Below are 23,173 nucleotides of genomic sequence, written 5' to 3' on the forward strand. Positions count from 1 at the left end.
GTATAAAATATGAGTGGCGCACCTAAGCCAGGAGCCTATGCGCAAGTAAAACCATCGGGTCCTGTCAATATCTATGATCTAAGAGCCTTGAAAATTTGCAGTCCCTGCCACTTCTTCCGGGAAATGTCTTGCATCTGAACGGGCAGATCGCAATCCCAGCATGATGGGGAGATACTCCATGGGAAGAATCCATTCCACGAGAGGAAGGGATGATTGTAATCAGAACAAACGTTAAGCGGGGAGTTGTAGGTGGAGTAAGTCCCATCACCATCATCATCAGTGTCACTGTCACCACAAGACTCCCAATCAGAATCCAGGCCCCCTTTCCCAGGGCAGTCGTTCGATGAGCCCCGAGGATTCGATGATGCTGCATCATAGCCTCCAGGATTGTCCTCTTTCATTATAATTTCCTCGATGGGTAATGCCTGGTTCTTTACCACCGCCAGACACCATTGAAACCAGGTTCTAGGGCTACTCAGAGCAAAATCCGAGACAGTACGTCCGTTCCGGTCCCGGAGATTCGGGTCACAGCCAGCGTTGAGCAAAAGGGCAAGGCGCGCCTGCAGCGAGCGGAATCCGACATCACCATGCACGGTCCCGGGAATCGAAAAGGCAATTGCGAGATGCAAAGCCCCCTCTCCGAAATGCGTTTGTGCATGTGGATTTGCTCCCCAATTCAGAAGCTCTTTCAACACTGTAACACCATGCAATCCAGGAATACAGGCGTTGTATAGTAGGGGAGTGAGACCGTCGCTATTCTCATGCTCTATATCGCAACCTAGGCAGACCAGGAGATTGACCAAACATGAAATCTCCTCTTCATCGATCATTTTGGATCCTGGCAAAATGTGGCTGACGGTGAAATGGAGAGGGTTTCCACCAAGAGCAACAGAGTTGATGTCACAGCCTGCTCGGACAAAAAGCCTAAGTAGCTGGTTGAGAGTGGATTTTGGTACGTTGTAGGCCATGTCTCGATACCAGAAGGCGTTACGAACGGCATAGATTGCATTGGCCCCATCCCTATGTACCGAGGGCGTTCAGCAAAAGTACGAATTGAAAATAGTGGGAGTGACTCACGAGCGGCAGTGGCTGGGATCTGCTCCTTCATTAATTAATAGCTCACATATTTCCAGCCGCAGGTGTCGAGCAGCAACCTGTAATTATTTAGCACTGTCAGTATGGTGGATATGCAGTATACCAAACGAACCGATAGCAAACTCTCATTCTCTGTATTACGTAGGTCAGGAGTTACCTGCCTACTTCCGAGCAATTGCCGGAGGTGGCCGATATTATTTGATTGAACACATTCAAATATCGGGGAATCCGGCTCCACGACAGTATACATCGAAATGGACCGATGGATCCTGGGCTGTCGGAGCTTCTCGTTCAAACGTGCTAGCGAGATGGCGAAGCCATGTTTATGGATTGCTGGATTAGGTGCGAGTAGGAGAACGATATCAGATACCGCTGTGTTCCCTGAGTCAGAATTTCGAATGCACTGGACCCGGGCCGAAACATTACCCGCCGGAGACTCCCGAACAAGAAACTTGGTGGTGGCTATCTGATTAGTTTTCCCTACTTGGCGCGCCTTTTCAGCTCTACACCGGGGAACACCGTTGGTATCCGCATTGGTCTGTGTGGTATGCGATGCATTGGGTTTGAATGTGCTGTTTGGGTTCTTCAGGGTTACCGCAGCCGTTTCATGGCAAACCACAAGCAAGCTCTCAAGCTCCTCTTGAATCCAGTTGGTGTCTTGCTTGGACAGATGTGCTTGGCCCGGTTTGCAAAATGTTAGAAGAGATAATGCCTCCTGTATCTTTGGCTTCAGAAGCATCAATGGCAGAGTCGCTTGGTCAAGGCTACCCTCGTGTACTACCCAATCCGAGGATGGAGCGAGGCTGGTGGAATCCTGATGCTGAACAACCTTTGGTGACTGGCGGTGTTCTTCGATATATCCTTTCTCTGAGGGAAGCGACTGGCCTTCTACATCAGTCAGACCTTTCTTCTTTGTGCCAATATTTATAGGCGAAAGGGCGCGGCTCAGCTCTTGAAGAGAGTCATGCACAGCAATGTCATTGAACCTAGCAAGTGAGTCAGATGATTCGTGGTCGAGTTCAATGAGAGGATCACCGTTTTCCTTACTTACCCGGCAAGGACTTGAAGATTAATACTTAGCTGAGCCTTGTGTCTCGAAAGTCTTTCGAATATCACTTTCAAGTCCCCGGCAAACACGAGCTTCATCCTGTTACCCATATACCGTAGTCGTTGTCTCCTTCCAGCATTGGGTCTCTCGGTGTTTCTTTCCACAATTTCCATCATAGCCTGGTACTCCATTTGCAAGTCGTGGAGGAGTGCGAAGAGATGGCTGATCGTTGAATTTGATTCGGCTTCGGCCACCATTAGAGGGTGCTGCCTCTGATACATTTGGCAGTATTTGTGAATGCTGATAAGGAGGGAGCCAATTCCTTCCAGCTCCAGACTCAACCGTTTGACTTCGTCTGGCGCATGTTTGATTCCGGAGATCACTTTATGCGTTTCTTTCCCGAGCCGGCATACCGCATCAAGCAGACCGATTACAGCCGCGATATTGGCAGTCAAAGACAAAGGGTCCATTGCCACTTTCTCAGTTCGTCATGACATTTTTCATAACATAAGTGGGATTCTGACGATGACTGCTGATCGTCGGGAAAGGGGGCTGTGAAGTGCACGTGAACCCACAGCCTCAGGGGGCTAGTCTAGTGCGTGGGGTTGACCCGAATCACAAAATAAATACTCCGTACGGAGTAGTGTTTAACACTACCCGCATCAAAAACATTTCTCACCTTCTTATAATGGATCCCGGGTATCCTCACGGGTTTGGTCGTATCTGGTCCACGGCCAAGCAGAATAGCGATGCTGAAAACCTTGCCAATGCCTCTGTCCACTCTCCTTACGCGGCAGAGTTCCAACTGGCTTTACACGATTCAGTTGAACCTATTTATTGGAGTCAAAACGCCCAATATTCCCGACCTTCACCTCTAGCTGCTTCAGAGAACATTATCTCTCATAGAGCAGAAAGCAACGAAGGAAAGCCGATACTCTCATTGGAGCAAGCACTAGATAAATCGCCTCACAGCGCTATCTGGCGAGCTTATCTGGCAGTAATGCCGCCCGCGCTGCGGTACAAAATGGAGATCGAACTGAGAGAAGATCCGATGAAAGACGAAGCCTTTTTGCGGGCGAGTTGCGATGAGTTCTGGCGCCAAACATATCATTCTCAGGAACACATTGATCACCTCAATCGACAATCATCAGCACAGCGAAAAAAGCAGCAACGACAACATGAATATTATCATGACCGCGTACCTCAGCGTAACCAGCGAAAAGGAGTACAACAGCAACAACAATTCACAGTCGCCGCCAATCAGACTTATTACCATCATCGTCAGGCTGCCAACAATGAACAGGACATGCCCGCCAATGAAGCCGATATGCGTCAGGCTGCGAACTCCGATCACCTGAATAACTACTACCATAATCGCAACTTTCGACGTTAAGACTTCACGCCTGCCACCTAGGAAATTAAAATGTTTGTTGTGGGATAATTATGTCTATAACATCGGTCTACTCGTCACTGTCTGTGCATACCTTTGGGTGCTTCACCATATTTCTTTCAAGCCTGGTCGTATCCGAGGTTTACATTCTGTTGGAGGGGGTCGTGTTAATCCACGTATGTAAAGATTTCATAACAAGGTGCTGGGGGTATTTAAACATCTGAGAATTTGGACAGCCGATAAGAACAATAAATGGACCACGAAAGCGAGCCTAAAGCTGCTCTGTAGATCCAAGATAGCCAGACTCTGGTACCAACAACAACACTAGACGCATCGTACCGATTCAACTTTAGTGAACGGTTCGCTGTTCGATATCGTTTTGCTCTCTTATATTCTGTCAGATCGAACTACTCTATGGCTTTTAGGGGACTTACTTGGCTTGTTTCCGAGTCCAAAGTGCAGCCAAGTCCCCAACGGGCAAAAAGCACGGGAATCCAATGGACTCAAACAACTGAACAATTAAGAGGTAGAAGCCTAGCAAGCTTGCAACAAAGAGCGAAGCTCCGGCGCCCTGAGACAAGGAGATATTGGGTCAGAATCCAGTCCAAGTGGCCGCGAAATCACAGACTTGGGATAATACTCACTTTCACACATCGATCACCAATGGCTGCATTTCCTTGGCCTAGTTGCCAATAGGCCGCAGACAAAAGAAGAAAAACTAGCAGCAGGGAGAGGAAAATGAGCGTGTATACCACATTGATGCGGGTTGCACAAATCATGAAGATTAACATGAGGACAGCCATGGTTATGAATAGGAACGCTGGTATTGTCAGAGCCATTGCTAAAACTCGACAACCTGGTTGCACTTACCATAGGTATTCATGAAGCCCTCGCTGGCTAGCCCGGCAGCTGTATCAGAAGTCGAAGAATACGGAGCTATAAAACGTGAGCATACTTGTATCGTAATTGGGATGTAATGGGCTGACCGGCTGCATTAAAAGCTGGAATCATTGTGGCCGCAAACGCAAACCAAAATCCGCCTTGGTAAAGTATCAGTAACGTGAAAGAGTAATTGAGGCTTCTCTCATGAGATAGGAAAACCTACCAATAGTGCCAAACACAACACAGGGGAACGTGTTCCCGATAATGAACTCAAGAATACTCGTTATGAGCAACAAAAGACCACCAAGGAAGATGATTGGTCCACTGTTCAGCTCGTTAGATGGGGCTCCCTCTCCGAGTATCTTAATGTCTCACATGAAAGCAACTCCATTCCCACTAGCGCCTCTCCAGGCCATCAAGCAGCATGCAAGGGGCGTAGTGGTGATGACAAAACCTCCAAGTGCTCTGGATGTTATGTTAGATCGAAGTGCTATGCGTAGCAGATATTATTTGAAAACTCACAATGGTGTCGGATTTCCAACCTTCTTGGCGAGGGATGACTGGCGAACCGTCATAGGAGTCAAATAGAGCCTTTCAAACTGTTCAGCCGACAGTGTCACCGATGTTGGGACTGGGGTGAGACCATTTAGCGTGCTCTCCTTGTTTGGGAAAGCCGCCTTTGTCTCGCCATTTTGACTGATGTCACTGTCCATCTTGTTGTTGCTGGGATGAATCTTTTGCAATTATTCAAGAGCAAAGTAATATACCGTAGGAGGTAATGAGAATAGACGTTCTGAGAAACAAGCCTTGCTGGTCTTCAACACGCGGGGAATGTGGGACTTTTAAGCTTACCCCGGACTTCCAAGGTTCATGGCTGGAGTCCACTATGGGCCTTTTCATTTTCGCTCACGACATTGTAAAAAAGGGGGAAAGCATAATCATACTCCATTCCACCGCGTCCAATCAGACGGTCAGTGTAGGATGTAGTGGTTTGGAGCAAGGTCGGATGCGCCCAGAACGCGAAGTGAACTCAATAGCGGGTGAAAAGAGACAGTGGATCCAATGGCCGGGGTCAGGGATTGACCAATGGAGCATCTCAAGGTGCTATACCCCGTGTTCACCAGGATTCCAATCATGATGATCGTTACCTTCCCTGAATTATTTTTCCTCTCCGTTCGTCAAGTTCCCACAGAAACAATCCCGTCGGAGGTTCGGATGCGCAAAAGAGTTTGATAGTTTGAAATTTTCTTCTGTGTGGGAGATGCAGTCCATGGGATCTTCATGGATTTGGATTTCGCAAGGGATTACAGTTTGCCAAGAGCCAACGTGTGTGGTTCGGGCCATGCGGTTCCGGAATTTCATGCGGAGCCGCACGGCTAAAATCATTGGAAGCTGATTAGGGGCATTTTCGGGATTTACCCCGCATTATTGTGGGACGGAGGATGGCCCAGATATTTCGGCCTGGGGAAGGGGCCTAACCATTTTCAGCCCCAACAGACGATGGCCATACTGACATGCGGAGCCGCTCAAGTTGATGTCTCGGATCTCACGTGGCATTTGATGTGCGTATTCGTTATGATAAACACCTTGGTGGCCATATTTCGTGAGGACCCTTGGCGTTAGCGACCTTCATAACGAACGCTTCATCTCGGTATCTATAAGACCCAGTGCCAAATTTGTCGAAACGCTAAGCGCTACCCTATCTCGTTTTCCTACCTTGAAGATTCCTCACTACTCAATTTCAAGATGACTAGCTTGAACATGACATCTCGCACTGAATTTCAGCTCTCGCGCCCCCGCAAAAAGGCCCGGAGATCCTGCTTATATTGCCAAAAGGCCCATAAAACATGCGGTAAGCTCAGGGACAACGCCTTGTTGCCTTGAGCAAATATATTTCGAGGACAATAAACTGACAAAAGGCGGTAGGAAATGAACGTCCTTGTGGGCAGTGCGTGAAGCGCAAAATGCCATCTCAATGTGTCGATGGACATCGCAAACCACCCAAATATCTTAATGAGTGTGCGAAAAAAGCAGCCAAGGCCGGCGTGTATCGCGATGCTACTTCTCCGCAGAAAGCCAGGCATCACCAAGATGAGATTCTGAATACCACAAGTTACGAGTCAGTCCAGGTCCCTATCAGGGCTATTGCATCCTTATGTTAATACCGTATATAGCAATAAAATCACTGAACAATCAGCCAACGATGAGGAACATATCCACAACCCCAGAAGCGACCCGTTTGAGGAAGTCTTTGATTCAGTCATTGATCCAAACTTTTTCTATACCGAGAGGCCAAGTTTCAAATTTGGAAATCAAACCCCCAGGGGAACAATTGTCAAAGGAAATGACAATTTCATGACTTTCATCTCAGATGCTGAATACGCGACGTGGTCAGAGAGACCTTCCAGCGTATCTGAAGAGAGTGAAATTGGGACGTCATACCAAGGTCTGGAGGACGGCTTCGGAGCTAAATTAGCGAAGCTACATATGTATGCAAGAGACGAACGATATTCTGGATTTTCTATCAGCAGTGGCTGGTCAAGCACATTCTTTCCTCATGGAATGGAAGAAGACCCCCACACTTACTGAATATGACACCTACAAGAAGCATCAAATGAAAAGTTCTCGATACTTTCCCAATATGGACAGAATGGGTTAGTAGCCAAAGCGGAATGTATCTTATGTGCTTGGCTTGCAAGGATTTGTTTGTGCTTTCCAGGCGTCATCCTCTGTTTTTGTTGTTCGACTAGCTATGCAGTTGATGTTTCGCATTATAATTTTAGAAATATCTATTATAAACAACCATAGTGTCGAGCGCTAGGAGGTCTTGGTACGCAGCGGTATAGGGGCCAGGGTTCAAAACCCGCTTTTGGGGGATGTTGATGCCTTAATGCCTCACTTTGGAACGGCAGAAAAATTAAGATACCTGAATTACTATTACATATGCCTTAATAATCAAAGTACACTGCCCAGGTGCCCAGGTGCCCAGGTAGGTGTTTCTGCTGATGTTATAGGGTTGTCATAAAATGAAGCCCTTTGCTCCCATACAAATGCATACATCTCCAATTTTGAAGGTGGTTTGCCAGCTGTCTCTCTCCAGTATGAAAATGAAGCTTTTTTCTCCCATACAAATGCACGCATCTCCGATTTTTGGGTAACCGGCGTTAGTTCTTCCATGCCGAGATTGTAAACCACCTCAAAAATCGGAGATACATACATTTGTATGGGAGAAAAAGACTTCATTTTTTCACATAGATGATTTACAATACGCTGTATAGGGCGGTGTATAGGGCGGTGCTAATTAAGGCATCCAGGCATCAATATCCCCTAGTAGAATGGGTTTTGAACCCTGGCCCCTATACCGCTGCGTAGTCTTGGTTTAGTCAACATATTCTGGATGTATTTGTTGTGATGGCTTTGGGTGGTCACAACCCCCACCGGCACTACAATATAGTACTTTCAATCCCTCTTGGATATTTTCGTTCTCGATAAACCTTCTTCTGTTTGTTTTCGTTCTTTAGGCAACTGTGTTCCCCCACGGCATTTGCGTGCCCGAGATCTTCCTGAGACCGGACAACAGAGTATTTCGGTGAAAAAATATTGTATCCAATCGCATTAGCTACCCGTGCGGCTCCGCATGATGGGCCGTGCGTGATCCCCGCAAAGTTTCCCCGCATTAGTTTTGGTTCGTTCCATGGTCCCAAGTCTAGACGCATGACTTGGAAGTTCCTGCATACACGCTTATCCCAACCAATCAACCTATTGCAGTATTGAATCCTTCCTCGTCCATGGTGCACTCCGGTGGTCCGACCTAATCTCCCCAGGTCATAGGAAACATGAGAATTAAGGCGACAGGCCCCGCCTCGCCTTATGTTACCCCGGACATCCCCACCCGACATCTTTGGATATAAAGCTCCAATTCACACCCAGCAAAGGTTCACCAACTCAGCAAAGAATATTTCTTTACTTCCTACAAATTTTCAAGTTATCTCAAACTTCATTTTCATCTCATCAACATGTCCATCCCCGAGACTCAATGGGCGCAGGTGGCCGAGAAGATCGGAGGGCCACTCGTGCTCAAGCAAATCCCCGTCCCTAAGCCAGGTCCTGATCAGATTCTGGTCAAGATTCGCTACTCGGGTGTTTGCCACACCGATTATCATGCGATGATGGGCCACTGGCCCATCCCAGTCAAGATGCCTCTGGTCGGTGGCCACGAAGGAGCTGGAGTGGTCGTGGCCAAGGGTGATCTTGTGAATACCTTTGATATCGGCGACCATGCTGGAATTAAGTGGATTAATGGTTCGTGCTCAGAGTGTGAATTCTGCAGACAATCCGATACCCCTCTGTGCGCTAATGCGCAACTTTCTGGGTACACGGTCGATGGTACTTTCCAGCAATATGCTCTCGGAAAAGCCACCCATGCTTCTAAGATTCCAAAGGGTGTCCCCCTTGATGCCGCAGCTCCGGTACTCTGCGCTGGTATCACTGTTTATAAAGGACTGAAGGAATCCGGCGTTCGTCCTGGCCAAACAGTTGCTATTGTTGGAGCAGGTGGTGGCCTTGGATCACTTGCACAGCAGTACGCAAAGGCCATGGGTCTTAGAGTCATCGCTATCGATGGAGGCGACGAGAAAAGAGAGATGTGCCACCAGCTTGGTACTGAGGTATGATCGTTCTATCTTCACCCTGACATTCCCCTATATCAGACGTCGGAGCTAACAAAAACCACAAATCAGACTTATGTCGATTTTACTAAGTCCAAAGATATTATTGCTGACGTGAAAGCGGCAACTCCCGGTGGTCTTGGTGCTCATGCCGTTATCTTGTTGGCTGTTTCGGAGAAGCCTTTCCAGCAAGCCTCGGAATACGTTCGCTCTCGAGGAACGCTTGTTGCGATCGGATTACCTCCCGATGCATTCCTGAAGGCCCCAGTGATCAATACTGTTGTTCGTATGATCACTATCAAGGGAAGCTACGTTGGAAATCAACAGGATGGCGTTGAAGCTCTCGACTTCTTCGCCCGAGGCTTGATCAAAGCTCCATTCAAGCTGGCTCCTCTCAAGGATCTTCCCAAGATCTTCGAGCTTATGGGTTTGTTACACATTCCCACTTGTATACTGGACGGAGAAGGCTAACTTGGAATAGAACAAGGAAAGATTGCCGGCCGCTATGTGCTTGAGTTGCCGGAGTAAATGCGGTTTACCACTGATGAATTGTGCTATGGCACGGAATATGGACGAGGAGTATGCTGTATATAAGTGTGGAGACTTGGTTGCCAATTCGTTTGATATATAAATTGATTTACTGAATTTGACGGGCTTTCAACGATTGATACACAAGAAACATCTTTGCTTCGTCTCCGTTATGCCATTCAATGTAGAACTGATGTTGATGGGTCTTGGGAGCTGTATTCCGCATTCAGCTAGTCTCCACAATCCCCCGAGGTGGGCATTTCCTAGGTACGAGCCTTGTCATCGAGTTAGCTGGACTCGGAAATTGGGGCCGAGGTAGACCAGACCACCTGCAATGCGTTACATCAGGAATTGTTGTGGGTGCAACGATCGACTTAGCTTCCAAATACTGGTTGTTATAGAAGGATGATATTAGTACCGAATGCATATATACGCTCTACTCAACGAGAATAATCGCCTGTATCTTTGTGTGGATAGGAATATGAGATGGATTAAATCCAGCCGAAGAATAGCGAGGAAATAAACAGTACCGTGAAGGGTACCTTACTTGCTCTGTAGCCAGTCTCCCATTGTCGAAGTCCATCACGAGACACTTCCAAGAGACGGGGTTCATCATTCCCGCTAGCTTCTGACTAGTGCTCTTGGCCCGGGCGAAGGGAACTGTAAATCAGAGGGAAACCCCGTGGGGCCTGCTACCCCGGACAGACAGCGAAAAACATCGGGCCGGCCTTTATCGATCTCAATGCGACCCCCGCGCTCTGCAACCCCGACAATTCTCGCTACCCGGGTCCTCCCCAGTAGCTATATAAGATTGCCTATCCTATCTCAAGCTCTGACATCTCTCATATATCTCACATTCCGTTAGGTCTATGCAATCCACTGTCTCCTATTCTGCAATTATGTCTCTTTTCCAAACCGTTCAAACCCCTGCGCTCACGTATGAGCAACCTTTGGGACTGTAAGTTGAGCCCAAAAACAACAAAGATCTACGAGTCTGGCCAATAATCTGACGAAAACTTTTAAGCTTCATCAACAATGAATTTATCAAAGGCGTCGATGGCAAAACCTTCGAGACAATCAATCCTCACAACGAGAAACCTATTGTCGCCGTGCACGAGGGCGCGGAAGAGGACGTCAATATTGCTGTGAAAGCTGCTCGCTCTGCACTGAACGGGGAATGGAAACAGGTCACTCCGTCCGAACGTGGTCGCCTCCTTACTCGTCTAGCAGACTTCCTCGAACGCGACATCGAAACGCTGGCCGCCATTGAAGCCCTTGACAATGGCAAGGGAGTGACAATGGCCAAAGGCGACGTTATTTCAGGATTCGGAAGAACTGCCGGTGCGGCGATCGCCGCTCATATGGATATTGACAAGGTTGCTTTCACTGGTTCGACTCTGGTCGGACGTCAGATCATGAAATCAGCAGCCGATAGCAACTTGAAGAAAGTGACTCTTGAACTGGGTGGCAAATCCCCGAACATCGTTCTCCCAGATGCGAACCTGGATGAAGCAATTGAATGGGTCAATCTCGGCATTTTCTTTAATCATGGACAATGCTGCTGTGCAGGATCCCGCATTCTTGTTCATGAAGCTGTCTATGAGAAGTTCCTACAACTGTTCAAGAAGCGAGCAGAGCAAAACAAGGTCGGAGATCCATTCAATACTGAGACCTTCCAGGGACCCCAGGTATCTCAGATCCAATATGACCGGATTATGAGTTATATCAAGGATGGAAAGGGAGCAGGTGCCAAGGTGGTCACGGGCGGCGATCGCCATGGCAGTGAAGGATACTACATCCAACCCACGATTTTTGCCGATGTCACCGAGGACATGACGATTGTGAAAGAAGAAATCTTTGGTCCGGTGTGTACGGTGCAGAAGGTCCGGAGTGAGGAGGAGGCTATTCGAGTAGCCAATGACACAAACTACGGTAAGTACCACGAGATTTCACATTCAACTTGCCTCCCATAGTCTGACTTGCGTGATCAAAATAGGCTTGGCCGCAGCTGTCCATACCACCAACATCAACACTGCGATCAGAGTGTCCAACGCTATCAAAGCTGGGTGAGTCAATTGAATAGGAAAGCTGGTCTCTAGGCTCGCGGATTCACTGACCTCTCTTATAATAGCACCGTGTGGGTTAACAACTACAACACCCTTCACTACCAGATGCCCTTCGGTGGATTCAAAGAATCGGGAGTAGGTCGGGAGCTTGGTTCATACGCCCTGGAGAACTACACTGAGGTGAAGACAGTCCGCGTGCACCTTTCTCAGTCATAAGCTCCCGGTCGCTGAGAGGTTTTCACTTGCTTTTCGATTCCAAGTTGTAAATATCATAGAAAATCAATACTACATATCGATTGCACAAAATGTGGAAATTCCAGCCCCGGAGCACAAATTTCCTTAGTAACTCGCTATGGCTGCCCAGCTGGAGCCCTGGAGGAGTTATCATAGACGGTGACCACAACCAGATCAAGCAATTGGTTGGAAAGCTTGTTCAGTAGATCAGGTCAAAGAGCAATTGAATCGGTAAGGCTGTGGGGGGAAATACCACCTCTTTAATGTAGATCGAAACAATTCTGCCGCCTACCAAATTCAATTGGTCGATCACATTGAAGATCTCATGTGCGATTGTAACTGCGGCGGGTGAGCCCGTGACCGCATCCCGTTAGGGGGTTTTGTACAATTGGCTCGGATTAGGTAGAACGATTATCCGGTCCTTTTTCGGTCCTCTTGGCGCGTCATCCTAAAATTGCGCCATCCTGAGCTGCAGGGGGCAGATTAGCCGTTGGTCTGTGTAACACAGTCGTACATTTGGCCATGTAGAGTCGTTCATTTCACAATTGCCACACTTAGCAGTATCTGTGGACTGTCTCAAGGCATCATCTTATCAAAGTCAATGGTTGAAGCAGAGTACAATGACAACCTTGGAAGTTCCACTGGCCCGAAGATGACTCGTGTCGACCCGTGGATACCTTCTCCACTATTACCCCACTTGAACTCACTCCGCACTCTACAAAGTTTCACGTGTCCCCCACGAAATATGAAATACCATCCCAATCTAAAGACCCCTTCCGTGCTTTCTCTGCATATTGGGGTCGATACATGTTCCTTCTTTCCAGCACGTACAATTGGCCAACCAATAACACTCGCAATAGCTTAGCATGGAAGACTCCCGCCGACGTCAGCTTCATAGCTGTGATCCATGTCGCAAAGGCAAAAGAGGCTGCGACGCACCTGTTTGTTAACATATCTCTGTGTCCTCAACGGCGGATGCTAACTTCAGTACCTAGAAAGACCGACAAAAGGGCACTTTCAGTACTTGCTCAAACTGCACGCGATGGAAAAAGGAGTGTACATTCAATTGGATTTCGTCAAAGCGCGTGGACTCGAACGGAAGCCGAAAACGGGCCAAAACAGAGGCCACAAGCGCAACTATTGTAGGCTCTAATGATGAAGCTCTTGACGAGATACTGCGCTCCGCGCAAAGTCATCCTGCCAATCTCGCAGAATTGCCGGAATTGTTCGGCTCCCCTGGAACCACAAATTACGCCTCGTCCTCGTCCTCTTCGCACCCGGAGAATCACTTTTTCGAGCCGTTCCAACTTCAGAATTCAAATAATGACCAGTCCCAATTATTTCCTTGGACAACGAATATCCCATATGGTTTACAAATTAATAGCTTATGCCCACATGGATCTCCAGACTCTTCCATGGACTCGGACGCCCAAGCTGAACTTTTGGATTTGCCACCAAGCTCTATCGAGAGCACGTACAGCTTACTACCGCACCACGACTATACACCCACTCCTGATCTCGTGTCAACGGTTCCGCCGTGGAAACAGAGTCAACAAAAATATCCATCAGATTCTGCGTATGACCGAAGCTCAACCACAGAACCCCAGTGGACCTTTTGCATCGCTTCAGAAAATGCAGCCAAGCAAAGCGCTCGTGCGACGATGTCACGCAACCTGGTCCGCATATACCACGACAGCATGGAGAATGCTTTGTCATGTTGGTTGACAGAGCACAACTGCCCTTACAGCGACTCAATTAGTCAGGTGGTCCCTCATCGAGGGATGAAAGAATGGGGTCCAAGTTGGTCAAACAGAATGTGCATTCGAGTCTGTCAGTTGGATCGTGTATCATCCTCAATCCGCGGCAGAGCTTTAAGTGCGGCAGAAGATACGAAGGCGGCTCGAGCACTTCATCTAGCAATTATGGCTTTTGCATCGCAGTGGACTCAACATGCACAGAAGGGCGCCGGTGCATCAGTTCCCTCGGTAATCGACCATGATGAGCGATCAATCCGAGAAAAAGTTTGGAACGAAGCACGTCACGCTTTAGAGCATTCGAGTACCGTTCCGTCTTTTCGTATCGCCTTCGCAAATATAATTTTCTCTTTGACGCAAAGTCCGCTGGACAAAGGACAGGAAGCAAGCTTGGGAGAACTTTTGGAGAATGATCGTGCACCAATTTTCCTCGAAAACGCCAACCGCCAAATTTTCACTTTTCGACACAAGTTCACAAGACTACAGCGAGAGGCTGCTCCCAAAGTAAGAGAGCTTGGGAGGGGTTCGGTAGACCCGACAACCGCCAACATTCTGGAAATGCCGCAGCCGTCCGAGTCTCCGCAACTCGATCCACTTCTGTCTAGCCACGAGCACCGCACTACGCTAGACCTCATGTTTTGGTTAGGCGTTATGTTTGACACGCTGAGTTCTGCAATGTATCAGCGCCCTTTAGTAGTGTCGGATGAGGATAGCCAAATTTCATCGGCTTCGGCGTCAATAGTTGAGCCCGGAAATCATATTGATTTTGATAATTGGAATATTCCAAGAAGCAACACACGTGGAAAGCAGGATGTGTGGGGTGATCTATTCCTTCGTTCTGCAATAGAACGCCAGGGATCAAGCCAAGTCCAACCCAGGTGGCCATGTTCCTACGAAGAAGCGGCATCAATACTTTCAGAGGCGACTCCTGTCAAAGTGCTGCTCTATCGTCGGGTGACACAACTTCAAACTCTGGTTTACAGAGGTGCAAGTCCCGATCAAATTGAAAATGTCATCCAGAAGACCCTCCTGGTCTGCCAACACTGGGATTCTACATACCAGAGTTTCATGCTCGATTGCGTTACCAATCATGAACTACTTCCTTCCCGCATACAGTCCTGGTACGTCATCCTCGACGGCCACTGGCACCTCGCTGCGATGCTTTTGGCGGACGTGCTAGAGAGCATTGATAAATGCAGACTCGGCTCTGATGCTGCACGTGACACTCGACAAGCTACACATTTGGTTGCTACGCTTAGGACTAATAACGCACTGGCAGTCGGCGGACTTGCGCGGGCTTCCATACAAGGGCAGGACTCGTTTATGAACCGCTATTTCCATGATTCTCTCAGTGAAGTGGCCTTCCTGGTTGAACCGTGGACGGCCGTGCTAGTCCATTCCTTTGCCAAAGCGGGATATATCTTACTAGAGAGCTTCGATATTTCCGCAGAGCAAGATGTTTATACTGAGTGCCTACGGCAGAATTGTGAGTTCTCGATCCGTGCACTTCAATATCTCGGAAGGAAGTCCGATATGGCCTTTTTGGTGGCTCGGAATTTGTCAAGGTCTTTGGAATTAAAACTTGCCCAATCATCATGAGACGATAGATTGGATAGACGGCACTGGGGTAAATCGTTTGTTCAGACAATAACCACTCAATGTTGTTGATTTTCCGCACTCGGTGAGGATTGTCTGTTGGTTTTACCGCAATATCATTAATTTGTGGACTGCTAGAGCCTTTTAGCCTTTATGTTCTATATGAGTGACGATTCAACGTTAAAAGGTTAACGCCTCTAACGACTTTATTCATATATATGTTAGTAAACGACAATATTAAACCGATCTGGCAAGGTCCGGCTAACAATCGTGTAAATATATATATGTTGAATGTATACACACTCACATAAACAAGCGAACGAAAACGTGTGCGTCATCTGACTTTTGTAATTATCCCTGGCGGACTAACGTGACACCATGGATCGCTTTTACATACATATATGTACTTTACCAGTCTAAGCCTTGCCACGCCTCTATCTTTAGTCCTCCATCGATCGGCAGTTGCGGAGAGATTAAGACAAGTATTGTGGGGGACAAGATCCTTGGTGAGACATGGCTAAATTAAGAAACTGGTTGAAATATTGGATCAAATACCGAAAACCTCTGTCTGGCGGTTTATGTGTGGGATTCTCACTTAGTGTGTGTATGCAAAGCTGAGGAAAACCTTATGCGACAGCTCAGGAAAAGTCCAGGAGGGATCAAAGAATTCTTTTGTTTACTTTCAATATTATCATGACTGCATTGCATCATTCATCGACCGGGGTAAACCTCAACATCAACTTCCGCCCGCGTGGCAGCGAAATAAACGCATAGTCCTGCTCGATACCCTCGTCGTCTACAATAGATGTCGTGTAATTTGAATACACAGCCGCCATTACCAATTTGATTTCTGCATCCATTAGTCTCTTCTCCAAACCGCATACCTGGGAGACATACCTTGCAATGCGAAGTTACTCCCCAGACACATGCGTCCACCGCTCCCGAACGGCCAGAACAGCCGCCTCATGTCGTGGATATTGTCACCCGCCTCGAGCCATCGCTCTGGTAGCCATTCTAGCGGGCGCGGATAAACCTCACTGATGCGATGGAGGGAATAGGCAGTTGAACTGACCCTCACGCCGCCCGGGATGTTGTCGTACCCATGCAGGGAGGTGCCTTTCTCGGTGGAGGGGGTGACGCGGGGGAGTTGGGCTGGGGCTGGGGAGTGAAGACGGAGCGTCTCACGGACCATAGCGTCCAGCATGGGGAGGGCGTCGATTGCGGAAGGAGAGGGAAGGGGCTTCTCTCCGTCTGTGTCTGGGTATCGGAGGGATGGATATAGGGTGAGCAGTTCCTTCCGCAGCTCACCCTGAAGCTCCGGATGTTGCGACAGCTCCCACATCATGTAGGTGAAGGTGATGCCTGTTGTTTCATGGCCTGCAACCAGGTGGTCCAGCAGCTCAGATGCAATTGCCAGCTTGAGCGGGCGCGGATCGTGTTCTTTCTGGCAAAGGAGACTCTGTCGCAGTTGGTCGTAGACGACTGCGTTTGTGGACGGCAGCTTCTCCTCATCGCTGGAGACGTCCTGTTTCTTAGATGCCTCCATCCGCTCGCAGAATCCCAAGCACCACCTCTCAATGAACCCCATATACCGGTCGTTCCGACTCAAATACTTGAATCGCTCATACTCTTCTAACCAGACCTTCCAATCAGGTATGCTAAACAGATATCTCGTCCCTTGTCTCAATCCGAATAGGAAAGACGAGGTGAAGTCCATCCCAACAGCCTGGAACAGTGGCAGCACATTCAACACTTCTCTATTCTCCCCCGCCTTCTTGAGAATAGGCATAAGTCGCTCCCATAGCACAACCTTCGAGATCACGCGCAGATCACTGGATTCCTGAAGAAATGACTTGGAGTAGATCTTGCTGAGCATGCGCTTCTGGTGCGCGTGCGGCGCATTGTGCATCATGCCGACCATATTTTCGGTGTTGAAGTTGACGAAGACATCGTTGTAGAAGGCGTGTTTCTCGAAAGCGCCCGTATATATCGTCTTCAAACCATGGAGAGAATTGACGCTCAGCTCCTTGGGACCGAGACGGACGATGGGGCCATGGTTTTGGTGCAGGGCGTAGATGGCGAGGACTTCCGTGCCCGTGTTGCGCTTGCGGTCAATCCAGTGGCTGGAGAGGGGGGATGTAAAGTGGGCGTTGGGGATGGAAGATATGGGAGAGAGGAAGTAGGGGTTTATCACATGGTGGTATATGAGGTAGGTGGTGAGGACGAGGAGAGCGAGGGGGATGAGGGGAATCATGGTGAGGCAGGAGGGTAAAGAGGAAAAAGATAAAATGCCAATCAGACGACGGTTATTTCAATTGACAGTCAATTCCAACTATTCTCTGTCCTCATGTAAGGGAGTCTTCTAAGGGTTTCCCCGCCAAAGCAAGCAGGATCTCCGTACGGACTAGTATCGAGGGAACCAATCATTGATTTCTGAATTGATCGAGCCGAAAAAAGCTAGTCTCGACAAATGAATCTGTTGGAAAGGATTCTCGATTCTTGGCATGTTGATTGACCTGATATTCCGAGTCGAGCATGTACTCCCGACCGGAAAGGACGTGTGTCCGTATGTCCATATGGCCATGGGAGTGGGTCGGTTGAACCACCAGATCAGCCACCTGTCCACGATAATATGCAGTCAAATCCCGTTGATATGCAAGATTGCCGAGTAGAGTAAAGGATTCTTTTATTTTTGTTTGGGAATGTGATCAATAAATGGCAGTATATTAGATTGCCTGGGCGGTGGAGCCTATAATTTTCGAACCAAGGTTCTCACTTCGGGGGGCTAAACCTAATCTAGAGGAGTGGCGCCCTTTAACTATTCCTACATAGGCATGCAGGTATAACTACATAACATACCTAGGTAGGTACGGAGTTCTCCGGTAAGCTAATCAATTCTGGCCAAATCGTCTAGCTATGGAATAGACTAATTCTAATATTAAGGGGGCCAAATTGGCCGGTTTTGATTATACACGCACTACAGGCCAATACAGTGTCCAACCCCACTCGTTGCGTGGCAATAACAGTGGAGCCACAATCAACACGAAGCATCCCTCGTTCAACGCTCAGCCGAAGGAAGCTGCAACCATGCTCTAGTCCTACTACAGAGTTCCACTGATGCAGCTGCCAAGAATGCAGATTCTGTTAGAGGCGAGCTACTCCGTACTCCACTGTCGGACAGGTGCGCCGGATGGGTTCCATGAGGAACGGAGAATATTCTAACGATTAGCACCATTCTTTTATACAAAGTGCCGACGTGGCCCACCACTACCCCTGTCTTTTGTACTAATTCTTTGATTGCCTACATGAAAATATGGCCTGGGACAAAGATCCTTCGACAGTCACCATGACTCTGGCCGATGAAGCTCCGTCCAGAGGCCATGTCGCCCCCAAATGGCGCGGAACTCAGGCCGACCAGGCCGATATGAGCGCTCTAGGGAGAGACCAGGTCTTGCGGGTACGCTCCCCATGGTATTGTGGCTGATGCATATGCGCTGACCCTGCAGCGAAACTTCCGATACATCTCCATCGTAGGATTTGGCTGCACGCTGATCGCCACGTGGGAGGTTGTTTTGACGTATGCCATCCATGCTTACTCCTTGCTTCAATAGCTAACTGCCTAGTCTGCTTGCACAAGGCCTGACTGATGGAGGAACTGCCGGTCTGATCTGGGGTTTCCTCATCGTCGCGGCGGGTTTTCTTTTGGTGTTCCTGAGTCTGGCCGAGATGGCATCGATGTGAGTCTAACCGATTGCAATCTTTTGTCCATTCTGACTCCCTAGGGCTCCTACCTCCGGCGGACAATACCATTGGGTATCAGAATTTGCCCCTCCTAGCTGCCAGAAATTCCTCAGCTACATCACCGGCAAGTTCTCCTATCCCCACTTCCTGCCTATCCAAGAAGCTAATTATGTTAATTTTATAGGTTGGTTGTGCGCTATGGGCTGGCAATGCGCCATCGTGTCGATCGCGTATTTGGCAGGAACTATCATCCAAGGCTTGATTGTACTGAACCACCCGGAATACGGCATGGAGCGGTGGCACGGCACCCTGCTGGTGATCGCCATCACCTTGTTTTCAATCATATTCAACACCTTTTTAGCCAAGCGGTTACCCTTCGTGGAGGTTTTGATTCTGATTCTGCACGTATGCGGCCTGTTCGCCATCATAATTCCGCTGTGGGTGCTTGGCCCTCGCCGTAGCGCGAAGCAGGTGTTTACCGAATTCAACAACGGCGGGGAGTGGAACAGTGCTGGCACTGCCACTCTCGTTGGGTTCTCGACCACTATCACGGCGCTAATTGGATATGACTGCGCGGTGCACATGTGTACGTCTCTTCCTAAAATTGATGAACTTCGCTAATAGTGTGCAGCTGAGGAGATCAAGGATGCATCTGAGACCCTGCCAAAAGCGATGATCACCTCTGTCATTATCAACGCCGCCTCTGGTTTCGTGATGCTGGTAACGGTCTGCTTTACACTAGGTGACATTGACGACATTCTGGCCACTCCGACAGGGTACCCGTTTATGCAGGTGTTCTACAACGCCACGGAGAGTCTGCCGGGGACGAACACTATGACCGCCATTCTGGTTTTGACCCTGACGGCGAGCACGATCACGGAAGTAGCAACGGCATCGCGCCAGTTGTGGTCTTTTGCGCGCGATCGCGGCCTTCCTTTCTCCGATTTCTTCGGATATGTACGTTCCCCTATCTTGCCCTGGGTTAACAATACTAACAGCACTAGGTAAACCCGGGCTGGAATATCCCGTTGAACGCCGTGATGGTCTCGCTGGCAGTAACAGTCCTCTTATCGCTTATCAACATCGGCTCCACCACCGCGCTTCTGGCTGTCGTGACCCTAACCATCGGCGCAATGATGTCCTCGTACATTATCACAATTGCTTGCGTGCTCCTTAAGCGTATCAGGGGACAACCCCTCCCACCGCACAAATGGTCGCTCGGCCGGTTCGGCATGGCGATCAACATCGGGGCGCTGTGCTTCCTGCTCCCGGTGTTCGTATTCGCCTTCTTCCCACTCACCTCGACGGTGGAACCAGACACCATGAACTGGTGCGTGGTGATGTACGGGGGCATTCTGATCATTGCAGTGGTATATTATGCGCTGCGGGGACGGCACTATTACATCCCGCCCGTGGCGCTCGTCAAGCGAGAGATGTGATCTCTACCCATTTGTATAGTTATTACGCTAGAGGGAGGAAAGGTTACTTGGTATGCAAATAGTCAGAAAGAGTTTTATGTTCAAGTAATAATAATGGACACTCTCTAGACTGTTCGATGCAACATCGTAAAGTTGAGGGCATAGTGGGGCTCTTGGCAAGAACAAGCCACAACGGTGGTCGGTCATCTCGGCATCCCGAGTGTTCGGCGAACATTCGCCCCGTCAGAAGTCCATAGAAAATTTCCTCGTCTGGATATATTTAGGGAAGAAAAGAGGTTGAGACAGATGATTGGATGTTACCTAACGAGCAAAACTAAACCTTGGAAGCAAAGGAAGTTACGGAGTACTCCGTAATGTAGTATGCATTACGTATGGCCCTGTGCACCAGATCTTTCTAAGGTTCCGACTTGGTATCCCTATTATTAGTACGTATGCGGGATATATTAAATGCCCAAAAGGAGAATCATAAGGCCGTGGCTATAAGCTCAATGGAATTCTTTTAATCTATTCGATATTAACATAGTGGAGGGGCATGTGGAGTTACTTTAAGCGGAAGGGTTCCAAGGTTTCGGCCCCCATTCAGCCCCATCTCGCAAACTCTATAGTATGTCTGGAGGCACGAACAATTCCCGAAGTCGGCCGGTTGTCCTGATTTTACCCTGATTGGATGTTATCCAGTTGGGACTGCTTCCAAGGTCTCTCACGGATTATTTAGTTTATTAGATATTAAGGTGGCGGAGGGGCAGCTCGGTAGAGATACTTTAGGCGGAAGGCTTTCAGCCCCCATATGGCCATATGTACCCACAGACCTCGGCCCTATGGCTGGCTGATAAAGACACAATACTGTAAACTTAATCTATCATGTTGCATTGGATCCTCGTTCCAGCTTGAGGAGCCTCGAAAAATCGGCTCACTTAATTTGGAAGAAATGGACCCGTTTTTATCTCACATCTCCTGGGCCATTCTCTCTCACGGACATATTAGAATAGGGATTTACAGAAAATTCGATTTTACATTTAATGATGCTAGAAATTTGGCTCTCTCCGGAACCTAGACTCTAGTGTTTCGGGTCATCCGAGCTGTTAGCACTAAGGATATCATCCTTCTAGGTCTCTCCACTTGAGTTGCCCGAGTTGTGTGACGACCATCCATGGAATCGCCAACATGATTGCTGATCACAGTTCATTTCCATTTTCTTTTAGACCGTTCCCTCCCAGACACTTCCAGCCCACAGACCACGATCTGGTCTCCCTGCCGCAATGGCCATCAAGGTACCCCCCGGCCAGTCGCCGCCTTTCGAGACGATAGACGACAAACACCATGCCGGTATTGTCATTATAGTCGCCGCAATCTGCCTAGTGATATCACTGGTCTGTCTACTGATCCGCGTGTACGTGCGTGTATTCCTCAATCCACCATGGGGATCAGACGATATCATCTTATTAGGAGCGACGGTATGCAACTGAGAGAAATCGACCTGTTCTGTAAATGAGGCTAACGGGGTAGATCGCCGCCATTGCGGAGTCCATCATCATCTTTCATGCCGCGGGCATCGGGTTCGGGACGGACATATCTCTGCTCACTGAGAAGGCCGTTAATCGCATACAAGATGTATTCATTATCCAACACCCCACCCGTCCAGCTCGGGTTATAGAAAGATAACTGACAACACAGTCCCTCCTCGGCGCCGACATTCTCTACCTCTTAACTCTGTACCTCTCGAAATGCTGCATCATCGCCATCTACCTGCGCTTAACACCGCGCCGGCGCCACAAGAGCATCCTCTGGGCGACGTTCGGGCTCAGCACAGTGGGCATTATCGTATCGGTGCTCCTTATCGCAGTCGATTGCGAGGGGAACAAGCCTTTGGTTGTACCTGGCGAGCAGTGCCATAACCTGGTATGTCTACAACTACAAGAGTCAACCGCCGACGACATTTACGGACGTGGAATCGGACATACTAACGGGACAAGTTTCCTCGGTGGCAAGCGATCACCGCGCTCGACATCTCAACCGAAATACTATTATTCACGTTCTGCATTGCCCTGGTCTGGGGTCTCCAGATGCACATCTCACATAAAATCGTGATCATGGTCTCCTTCGCGGCGAGACTACCGTACGTTCCCCTTCCATTTCCCCAGCCTCATCCTAACGCAGATTCTCACAGATTAATAATACTCTCCGCCCTCCACCTCTCCGCTCTCAAGGGATATGCCTCCGAGGAAAACCCAACCTTTACCGCAATCAGCCACACCGTTTTCACGCAGCTCCACCTCAACTACGCTCTGATAGCATGCACAGTCTTCTGTCTGCGCCCCTTTATGAACGCCCTGACAACTCATTACGGTACAGCCGGCGACTCCAACCTCGGCAGTAGTAGCGGCGGCTACGCGTCTGGTTCTAGGAGACGGGGTGATACAGACCCCTACGTTTCGGGGCGGTCGCGTGATTACGAGATGGGGACCTTGAAGGGACGGCCCGGGCACCGGGCCAGTGGGCTGTTTAACAAGCGGCCGGATGTGGGCGACGGGACGGAGAATGGGACGGTGGTTTGTGAGGCTACGGGACCGTCACATTCGGGGGAAGGGAGGTCCGACAGAGACGGGGGCAGTACGCGTAGTGGGAGTGATGGGAGTACGAGGATGATTATCCGGAAGGACGTGGAGTATTCTGTTTCTGTGGGGCATTCATAATTCTTTTTCTTTTGTTTGGATGAAACATATTGTCTTTCTA

General features: G+C 48.9%; 10 protein-coding genes across 10 annotated transcripts; 7 read left to right on the forward strand and 3 right to left on the reverse strand.

Annotated features, from left to right (window-relative positions):
* Positions 1 to 71: 71 nt before the first annotated feature.
* On the reverse strand, positions 72 to 2,613 carry N7525_006277 (ankyrin repeat domain-containing protein; the record flags this gene model as incomplete). The annotated part of the gene is made up of 4 exons (XM_002569209.2): positions 72 to 1,020; positions 1,078 to 1,154; positions 1,208 to 2,081; positions 2,147 to 2,613. 4 exons carry the CDS (start codon positions 2,611 to 2,613, stop codon positions 72 to 74), a joined length of 2,367 nt encoding a protein of 788 aa, XP_002569255.2.
* A 218-nt stretch (positions 2,614 to 2,831) lies between these two features.
* N7525_006278 (uncharacterized protein) lies at positions 2,832 to 3,536 on the forward strand (the record flags this gene model as incomplete). Its single annotated transcript, XM_002569208.2, has 1 exon — positions 2,832 to 3,536. The coding sequence occupies one exon, from the start codon at positions 2,832 to 2,834 to the stop codon at positions 3,534 to 3,536; it is 705 nt and encodes a 234-aa protein (XP_002569254.2).
* A 427-nt stretch (positions 3,537 to 3,963) lies between these two features.
* On the reverse strand, positions 3,964 to 5,128 carry N7525_006279 (uncharacterized protein; the record flags this gene model as incomplete). Its single annotated transcript, XM_061213667.1, has 7 exons — positions 3,964 to 4,104; positions 4,178 to 4,353; positions 4,404 to 4,469; positions 4,520 to 4,573; positions 4,639 to 4,739; positions 4,791 to 4,880; positions 4,938 to 5,128. 7 exons carry the CDS (start codon positions 5,126 to 5,128, stop codon positions 3,964 to 3,966), a joined length of 819 nt encoding a protein of 272 aa, XP_061068098.1.
* A 1,251-nt stretch (positions 5,129 to 6,379) lies between these two features.
* On the forward strand, positions 6,380 to 7,004 carry N7525_006280 (uncharacterized protein; the record flags this gene model as incomplete). Its single annotated transcript, XM_002569205.2, has 2 exons — positions 6,380 to 6,534; positions 6,590 to 7,004. The coding sequence occupies 2 exons, from the start codon at positions 6,380 to 6,382 to the stop codon at positions 7,002 to 7,004; spliced, it is 570 nt and encodes a 189-aa protein (XP_002569251.2).
* Positions 7,005 to 8,431: 1,427 nt separating this feature from the next.
* On the forward strand, positions 8,432 to 9,610 carry N7525_006281 (zinc-dependent alcohol dehydrogenase; the record flags this gene model as incomplete). Its single annotated transcript, XM_002569203.2, has 3 exons — positions 8,432 to 9,082; positions 9,155 to 9,509; positions 9,564 to 9,610. 3 exons carry the CDS (start codon positions 8,432 to 8,434, stop codon positions 9,608 to 9,610), a joined length of 1,053 nt encoding a protein of 350 aa, XP_002569249.1.
* An 899-nt stretch (positions 9,611 to 10,509) lies between these two features.
* N7525_006282 (uncharacterized protein) lies at positions 10,510 to 11,892 on the forward strand (the record flags this gene model as incomplete). The annotated part of the gene is made up of 4 exons (XM_002569202.2): positions 10,510 to 10,568; positions 10,635 to 11,542; positions 11,607 to 11,676; positions 11,742 to 11,892. The coding sequence occupies 4 exons, from the start codon at positions 10,510 to 10,512 to the stop codon at positions 11,890 to 11,892; spliced, it is 1,188 nt and encodes a 395-aa protein (XP_002569248.2).
* An 884-nt stretch (positions 11,893 to 12,776) lies between these two features.
* Positions 12,777 to 15,263, forward strand: N7525_006283 (Zn(II)2Cys6 transcription factor domain-containing protein; the record flags this gene model as incomplete). Its single annotated transcript, XM_061213668.1, has 2 exons — positions 12,777 to 12,851; positions 12,906 to 15,263. 2 exons carry the CDS (start codon positions 12,777 to 12,779, stop codon positions 15,261 to 15,263), a joined length of 2,433 nt encoding a protein of 810 aa, XP_061068099.1.
* Positions 15,264 to 15,967: 704 nt separating this feature from the next.
* N7525_006284 (cytochrome P450) lies at positions 15,968 to 17,514 on the reverse strand (the record flags this gene model as incomplete). The annotated part of the gene is made up of 2 exons (XM_002569200.2): positions 15,968 to 16,110; positions 16,158 to 17,514. The coding sequence occupies 2 exons, from the start codon at positions 17,512 to 17,514 to the stop codon at positions 15,968 to 15,970; spliced, it is 1,500 nt and encodes a 499-aa protein (XP_002569246.2).
* Positions 17,515 to 18,606: 1,092 nt separating this feature from the next.
* N7525_006285 (uncharacterized protein) lies at positions 18,607 to 20,440 on the forward strand (the record flags this gene model as incomplete). Its single annotated transcript, XM_061213669.1, has 6 exons — positions 18,607 to 18,717; positions 18,767 to 18,837; positions 18,884 to 18,997; positions 19,043 to 19,587; positions 19,633 to 19,958; positions 20,006 to 20,440. The coding sequence occupies 6 exons, from the start codon at positions 18,607 to 18,609 to the stop codon at positions 20,438 to 20,440; spliced, it is 1,602 nt and encodes a 533-aa protein (XP_061068100.1).
* Positions 20,441 to 21,699: 1,259 nt separating this feature from the next.
* Positions 21,700 to 23,133, forward strand: N7525_006286 (uncharacterized protein; the record flags this gene model as incomplete). Its single annotated transcript, XM_061213670.1, has 5 exons — positions 21,700 to 21,894; positions 21,947 to 22,051; positions 22,115 to 22,339; positions 22,414 to 22,556; positions 22,608 to 23,133. The coding sequence occupies 5 exons, from the start codon at positions 21,700 to 21,702 to the stop codon at positions 23,131 to 23,133; spliced, it is 1,194 nt and encodes a 397-aa protein (XP_061068101.1).
* Positions 23,134 to 23,173: the final 40 nt, after the last annotated feature.

The sequence above is a fragment of the Penicillium rubens genome, assembly GCF_028828025.1.
Source record: "Penicillium rubens strain IBT 27055 chromosome Unknown utg000003l_segment0_segment0, whole genome shotgun sequence".
Lineage (NCBI taxonomy): Eukaryota > Fungi > Ascomycota > Eurotiomycetes > Eurotiales > Aspergillaceae > Penicillium > Penicillium rubens.